The sequence below is a fragment of the Etheostoma cragini genome, chromosome 9 (assembly GCF_013103735.1).
Source record: "Etheostoma cragini isolate CJK2018 chromosome 9, CSU_Ecrag_1.0, whole genome shotgun sequence".
NCBI classification, from domain to species: Eukaryota; Metazoa; Chordata; class Actinopteri; order Perciformes; family Percidae; genus Etheostoma; species Etheostoma cragini.
In genome coordinates, this window is record NC_048415.1 from 24,605,444 (window position 1) to 24,613,779 (window position 8,336).

Below are 8,336 nucleotides of genomic sequence, written 5' to 3' on the forward strand. Positions count from 1 at the left end.
AGGATCTATAGGAAGATTGTTTGTTTGTGTTTAGGTAATACTGACCGAAAACTATAATACTGAGATTTTTTTTTACTCCCCAAAAATCTGTCGGGCTATAATATTGACATCTAGAGCATGGAACTCAAACAAAGTTTATTTATGATATGAATACTAAGTAACAAGTGTGCCCGGCCAGTAGGGGGGCACGATTCAGAAAATATCGCGATTCAATATCGATTTTTAGGCTCAAGATTCAATTCAAAAATCGATTTTTGATACAAAAACGATTCTCAATTTAAAAACAAAAACATTCACAGTCTGTAAATGTAGTAAATATTCCCAAGGGATAGTATACACACCATTACAAACTAAAACAATATGAATCGATTTTTTAAGTTCTATGAATACATTTTATCTGTAGAGCTTTAATCACGATGCGCATGTGAATCGATTTTTTGCACACCCCTACCAGCCAGTAAATACCTCTAACTGGTTGCCGCGGAAGATGCTGACATTTTCAGAATGACTTATTTGGATTTTTTATCTTGTGTGAAGTTAAATTATGAGGGCAAATGAACACTTTTCATTGTATAAATTTACAGCATTTTTCCAATTCTGTAAATAAATGTCAACATCATTGGGTTTGGGTTTTTAAACTTGTATACAGACTTTTTCAGACTAAAACACAAACACACAGCAGAAACACAGATAAGGCAGGCGGTCAATTTGAATGAGTCATGGGAGAACGGGACAATCGGCCGCGCCGTGAGCAGTAATAACTCGGAGCTTGACTGTTTGCAGAGGCCTGCCCTGGTAATCCCAGCACAGTCCCAGCAGAGTAAAGCAACAGGCCGGGGTGAGAGAGGTCAGCTTCCTCTCTACTGCACTGCTGTCATCACTACTGTGTTCAGTGATGTGACAGACTAATGAACAGTGGACTGCACAGCACAAACAAAACAAACACAATACTAGCCCGAAAAAGTCGGCTATTACACAAATAAATAAATAAATGCAGTTGCGACCTGTCCCGAGACAGCTCTCTCTGGGAGGTATGTACAGTAGTAGTGTACATGTTTTGTTTGGTGAGGTAGAGGCTCTGGCTGGGCCGTTGATGGGAAGGTAGTGTGTCTGGGATGTTCTGGGAAAAAGTGGTGAAAGAGGGAGTCTGTGGAGTCCCCCCCCCCGTCCATCCAGCACTGAACACCGTCTAGCATACGCATTCTGGGACTGCGGGCTGGAGCTGGCCCAAGCCCGCTCAATCCGACCCATTCAGACCAAAACACAGTTACATGCCAGACAGCTAGGGCAGTGGGGGGGAGGGGTGCATAATAGGTGCAGGCATGGGTGGGATTGCCAACCAAGAAGATATCTGGCCCTCTCACACACATATAATATTGAGGAGGTAATCATTCAAGCAGTCTCCGTACAGTCAGTATAAACAGCGAGTAGCACACTAACCACATTAAAATCACAGGGCAACCAACATCTCATCATTACCACATTTGTTTTACCCTCTCTTATTAACCTCCCAGCTGCAAATACCCTGGCAGGTATGTTGCCTTTCAAGTACCCTGAAACTGTTGGGTTTCTGTAAACGTCACAGAGTCCGGTCTAGACCTGCTCTTTTATGAAAAGCACTGTCAAATAACTGTTGTTGTGATTTGGCGCTATATGAAATAAAATTGAATTGAACTGAAAGTAAAGGCCCCCATTACAAACTCTGCAAAAGCACAGTTCATTTACGAAGAGCTTTTTTATGTAAGTATATTTAAGCATTACCTTAAGAGCAAAAAAATGTATTATTACACAGTAATTTATGCAGTAAAGTGTTTGTGCACAACCGTTTGGAAAGGCATGAGCTAGGCTAGGCCCTGAACTCAACGGCCCTTTGCCTCAGTACAGCTACTACCCACTGCACAGCTCCACAGAACATCACAGAGCGGTTGGCCTAAATGAACTCCCACTGTCCACCAGCGACGGAGCGCCCGGCACTGCCCGGCCGTACCCACAGCAGCCCTCACACACTCAGGCACAGCAAACACTGCCCAACCGCCGTGGCCAGAGCTGAAAGGCACTTCATTCCGCCATTTTGTAATGTAATTAACTTCTCTCTGTCCACGTTGAGCCAAAGCAAAAGCAAAAAACAACAAAAAAAACAACCTCACATGGAAATTAAATAACTAGACTGGGGCACAGAGGACACACAACTCATTTCCCTTAATACCTCAATAAAACTCCGGGCCCTTTTTTGATTGCAAACACCATCGCCCTCAAGGCTTGATTGTGAGATCTGATTCTTGAAGAATGTCACTTTAAACCCACGCCAAGTGCTATGTATACACTAAGTTATTAACAAAGTCATCGTCAGTTTAACGAGACCCAGTTCCAGCTGAGGACACAGTCCCCTAAAAAGCCAGACTCAAACTACAAAAGATTGGTGAGAAAGTTGTGCCATGACTTCTCCAGGTAAAGTAGACAACCATGAGGCAGTAGATCAAAGCGGAGTCATTAAATAAATGGATGCTGTGACTATAAGCCCTAAAGTCTTCTTCCTTTATTTAATGAAACCCGTGATGGCCCCATCTGAGGACAAAGGATTGGGAGGTTGTTTTCAAATTCCCATTTGGCATTAGGCACCGCTGCGAGCTTGTTTTATTTTTCCGTGATTTAGTCAAATAAGTTCATAAATACTCTGCTGTGCTGCAGCTTGTTTTACTCACTGAAAACAGCAAGGTAACAGGGGGAGGAACTGGCTTTAATATCTGTCAGCGATGCTCTGTGAGTAGGAAATGTCCTAAAATATCAGTTCAGATCATTGCTAAAGACCTGATGTGCTGACTGGCTGGTCTGGCTTTTGATTTGTCCTTACCCTCTCCCCTCTTGTCTCTCCATCAGACTTGCCCTCTGACCTTTTCCACAGTCAAACATACGTGTACATCCGCCTCTGTCCGCCCCCGTAAACTAGACCTCTTCCGAACTAAAAAACCTGTAAACAACATGATGGAAAATCTGGCGTTTTTTGCTGTGTTTACTGGATTTGAATGTTTTTCCTGCAAACACAACTGACCTTGTTTAGGAAGGAGAGGAATCTGCGGAGGGGGCGGGGGGGGGGGGCAGTTTAACATAACATTCAGGGCCGCATCTAGCGAACCACAAGCTCCCACTTACCTGCTGAGTATTGGCAGCAATAAAATATTTACCCAAAGGGAAAGTTATGCAAGAATAACTGCGAAGTTATTAACAAATTGTGAGTGAATGTTATTCTTTTCAAATTAATTCAGCGTAACATCATTTTTGAAAGAATTTATAAAACGGGTGTGCATTCTTCAAGTTATATGATCCACGTTCCCGTAATATTAAAAGAGAGAATTGCTTGCATCTGTGCTGGATATCCCATTTTGAGACTTTTCACTTTTCATCGCCTGTGACACATGTGGATAATAGGTTTGGGTAAGATGAGTACGGACCTGCAGCAGCAGCCTCTCGAAGGCCAGGCAGGCATCCCAGCGGGGCAGGCTGGGGTGGCTGAGTGTCTGCGCCGTGGCCAGGCCCAGCTGGAGCACCCCGCAGTGACTCTCCAGCGCCCCCCAACTGCTCCGGAACAGCTGCATGTAGGAGCACAGCTGCTCGGGGGTCACGCGGCCTGAGAGGAGGGAAGAAGATCCTCTTATTATCTGGGGAGCCAGATCAATCAAAATTGGTCAAAGTACATCAGTATAGTTTTTTTAAATGTACTCTGACTTTTGATCTTTTGTGTGCCATAAAAACACGCACACGAGGCTTAAGGCATAAAGGGGAATGACAGGATACCAAGACAGACCATAATATTAACTTAATGAGCAAAAACTCTGCATGCTAGGAGATAGCGAGAGCTGAAATGTGTATTTGTGCATGTGGCTGTGCCAGACAAGAAGCCATATTCTCTATATGTGCCAGCGTCAGGTTGCTGTCAGAGTTTTCAGTGAGATGCTTAAATGAGTCACAGTATACGACTCATCATCAACGAACAGGTCTACATATCCTGCAGCAGAGGCTAGACTAGTGACTGCAAATCAAGAGGTTTTCTTTCAACATTTATAGAGAGAGCAGAGAGACTGGATATAGTCGGGCCCTCCAGCGAAGACGCACAGAGACACAGAGACACAGAGACACAGGAAGAGCGGCGTAAAGGGTGTAAGGGCTAGAAGGGGGGTGTGCAGGGTGGCCTGGAGGTACGAGGGGCTGTGTCAGGGGCTGGGAGAGAGAGGGGGCACACATTTACTCCCCATAAAGCCTACTTCTTCATGTTGATGTTATGAACCAGCACCAGATGTGGGAGTATTTCCTGTTGGACTACATGGTCAATGTTTTCTTTAGCGGGGCCAAACACATGACTGGAAAAGAAACAGACAGGCAGGATAAAAAAAATAAAATTAAATGGAGCAGAAATCTCCAGAATACTAGATATTAAGTGAAGTCTCGCAACACATTTTAAAACTTCATTTAACTGGATAAGAAAATCTAGGACTGTGATTGATTTTTGGATAGAAATTTGGGTATGGGAAGGTCATAACAAAAAAAAATAGTTTTCAGAGAAGCTAATAACTTAATCTTACAGCAAAATAGATTTCTGTTGGGAAACAAACAAGTATCTGCTGAAATTAAAGTATTTTTGAAGAATAAGCTTCAGTCTAGACATATTCAAAAACCTGAAAAGCTCTATTGTGAACATATCCAGCCATAAAATCCTGGCCGTATGTATACCCATGGTTCGCCGAGTTTGATGTGCCAACCATAATTCAACGCAGAACCAGGAAAGATGTCCAAAGCTAGGGCCAAGCATAATTCCTCCTGAGAATAGGCCACCAGAAGAATGGCACACTCTAGGCCAATATAATCAGACTTTAGATCAGATGATCATGTGAGACTGAGTGAGAACATGTTAGACAAAAAAGAACTTGAGACGAGAAAGCCACATAAACGCCTGTTCTCCATTACACAATCAAACAGCCCTGGCACAGCCTCAGCTCTTATCTGTGGCACTAAACTTCCCTCGAAACACTTCTGTGATTCCTCAGGCATCTTGTTGCCAGATGTAAAAATGAATCTCAGGGAGATGATCTGTCAGCTGAGCTTTGGCTTCGGACAAGAGTTTCTGCGTGAATAACAGGCTCTAATTTTCCGTCTTTGAGTGAAGACCATACATGTAAGAATACACTCTACTTAAATGGATTTTTACATGCCTGCTTTATTTGTTTAAACAACAATTTGCATTGGGCACCTTATAAATCTTGTGCCTGTTTTCAGGTCATTTCAATGCATTGAAAGATGCACCATTGATCTCTGGAGTCTGGAAACCCCTGGCAAGTTTTTAATGTTTTCAGGGTCATGTATGTGACATGTTTTTGAATATAGCCCTAAGTCAATTAGATAATGTGTGCATGAAATATGGAGATATTTCAAATAACGCCATGTCTGTTTTGTTCACCAGCGCGTATATAATGTGTCACTCTTGAGACATCACCTAAGAGAGCAGAAGAAACCTGAACCGTTTTAATGTGCACTCTTCTTTTGTGCACTTATTGCAGAGGCAGCCATAAAACAAATCACATATTCAGTCCCATGCTTTTAACAGTTTGAGTTGCTGCCCATTTCAGCCTTATGTGCAGAAGTGGCAATATGTTCAGCTCATGATCAAAGTCCTCAACAATGCAGAAAAGCACAGGGGCCAACATTGATTTAGTCCGGTTTCTGGAAGAGGACTTGCATTCTAGGTGCAGAGGGTTACTCAGAGGCTAAGTGATGTCTGATGTCAGCTTGGAGCTGAGTGGTGGCTGGTCTCAGCAGCTCGACAGCCACATAAGTAATTCTACATGGATGAGGGACACAGGAAGGCTGAGAGACTTTTATTTATGCACTCTAAGATGGGGAAAGTCCAGGTGCTTTTATTTGTGGCTGCATGTTGAGGCCCCGTTCAAGAACATACTGCACAGGCGTGGAGAACACACACCGCAACCGGGCAGCTACACTGCCACATTACTCAGACCTTCTTAAGTGTTGTAAAAACACCTTTAAAAGGTCCCGTATTGTAAAAAGTGAGCTCTCCAAGTCTTTTTTATTTATAATGCTGGTCGAGGTGCTATATGAATACTGTGAAAGTATCAAAACGCTCAATTTACAAAGAAATACACATGGGCCTTGTTTAGAAAGTGTCACAACTATACTGTATATAGGTAGAACGTGTTGCTACAGTGCTGTTACAGTCATTCCCCGGCTGCAATGACTCCAAGAGCGCAGATGTCGAAACCCTGGACACGCTGACCAATCTGAGCAGATGGGTCTTTTGCGGGAGGAAAATCAACCAGGACAGGGCACTTAAAGTGACAGGTGCTAGAACGCATTGTTTCAAACAGAGAGGGAATACAGGTGTATTCAAACACAGTGTAAGAAAAATGATGTGTCTTGAACATTAAACCATTTAAACATCTTCTAGTAGGAACCCAATAATACAAGTATGGACTTGAAAATGAGCATGATATGGGACCTGTAAAAATGTATGGAGTGATTTGCAGATTAAAATATCTGTTGGAAAACAATTATATATATCCCATATGTCAATTATTTTCTCAATTATTGATAAGTTGTTAGGTCTAAAAAAAGGCAGAAAATGATGTCAAATGTCTTTTGGTGTTTCCCAAGGACCAAGATGACGTCCTCAAGTGGTTGTTTTGTTCACAACTCACCCCCATAAAGATATTCAGTTAACGGTCACAGGGGTGTGAAGAAACCAGAAAAATATCAAATTTAAGAAGCTGGAATCAGAGAATTTGTCTTTTTTTCATTTGAAAAAAAAATACTCAAACCGATTATAAAATAATGTTGGGGGTTAATTTAATAGCTGACAATTAATCTTTGCGGCTCTAATTCAAAACAGTACTTAGTCTCCAGTCATTGGACTAAGCTGTGGTTATCACAAATAAGATCTGATCTGGTTATGGCTGTGTTGTTTTATTCCTACTGTTTTTTGTGTTGAATGCTTAAAAAAATAATACAAAAAAACTTGTGTGTGTGTGTGAGAAGGTTTGGTAATAACTAAAAGAGTTGCAATACAGTAACTGCTGTTGTAAGAGCTGGCCTGCCCGCCATTTGGTAGGTTGGTGGTTCGATCCCTGGCCCTGGAGTCCCATGTCGAAGTGTCCTTGGGCAAGACACTGAACCCTGAGTTGCCCCCGATGCTGCCCCATCGGTGTGTAGATGTGTGTGAGTGTGTATCTGATGAGCAGGTGGCACTTTGTACGGCAGCCTCGGCCACAGTGTGTGAATGTGTGTGAATGGTTCCTGTTTTATATTACATTGCAGTACATGTCATTTAGCTGACGCTTTTATCCAAAGCGATTCAAGATTGCTATATCTGCATGCCTCTGGAGCAACTAGATAGGGACACACTGGTTGATGTCTCGCAGTGGGAATCGAACCCGGGTCTCCCACACCACTGCGCCATCACCACCCCCGTGGAAAAGGGGAGACTATACTGTTAAACATGACTACTCGTCTCATTGAAACTATTTTGATATTACACTCTTCGGTTGTTTGCTGTTAAATGAGCAGACCGCACCACAGGAAGAAAGGCCCTGTCAACACGTCTCATTTACACTGCAGTATCGGTGCACACAACATATACACAAACTGGATAACCTTATGACGCACACACATGCAATGCACAAAACACACACAAATGAAAAGATAAATGCACTTCTACGGACGATGAAACCAAAGCTGTCTAACTAATTCCCCGCTATGAGAAAAAACACCCAAGATAAACACTGGACTCTGCACGCGCACGCACACACACACACACACACACACACACACAAAATTTCATCATCCTATTGTGCTATGAGAAACCTGACGGGTCATACTCAGGCTCTGAGAAACAGATTATTTTCTCTGTTTCTCTCTCTAGATGATCTTACCCTGATGAGATGAAAAGAAGCCAAGTTGAGTGTGTATGTGAGAATGCAGGACCTGCAGTATCCTGATACACCAATATTTTTCTCCACTAATCTGCATTAACCCGGCAGAGTAAGAGTGAGTTTGGATGGGAGCGGAAAAATTCTACTCTCCTGGAGGGTGAGTGAGCACCGAGAGAGCAGATAGGTATTACATGCTAAGCATTTTGTGTTACTGGGTTCAACTTTGGCCTCATATGAGCAGAGCATGATGGATTGAGATCTCGCTGGTGGGCAGCATGGGAACTTTGTGGGGGGGTGCACTGGGAGCTCAGGGGGCTTCATAGAGTCTGGTCTTCTGCCAATGGGGTTATAAAGGTTCAGTGTGTGAGGAGTTGGACAGTGTCCCCTTCTCTCTCTCTCTCT

General features: G+C 43.0%; 1 protein-coding gene and 1 long non-coding RNA gene across 3 annotated transcripts in view; one reads left to right on the forward strand and one right to left on the reverse strand.

Moving 5' to 3' along the window:
• Positions 1-284, forward strand: part of LOC117950480 — an 8,446-nt gene extending 8,162 nt beyond the window's left edge. For both annotated transcript variants that reach the window (XR_004657909.1, XR_004657910.1), the window contains exon 2: positions 179-284. This is a non-coding gene — a long non-coding RNA (uncharacterized LOC117950480). The remainder of the gene's footprint in view (positions 1-178) is intronic.
• The window catches only part of scfd2 (sec1 family domain containing 2), a 95,706-nt gene that overhangs the window by 74,461 nt on the left and 12,909 nt on the right, over positions 1-8,336 (reverse strand). Inside the window, exon 4 of the mRNA XM_034881574.1 lies at positions 3,450-3,625. Within this exon, the coding sequence (XP_034737465.1) occupies positions 3,450-3,625 (176 nt within the window). The remainder of the gene's footprint in view (positions 1-3,449; positions 3,626-8,336) is intronic.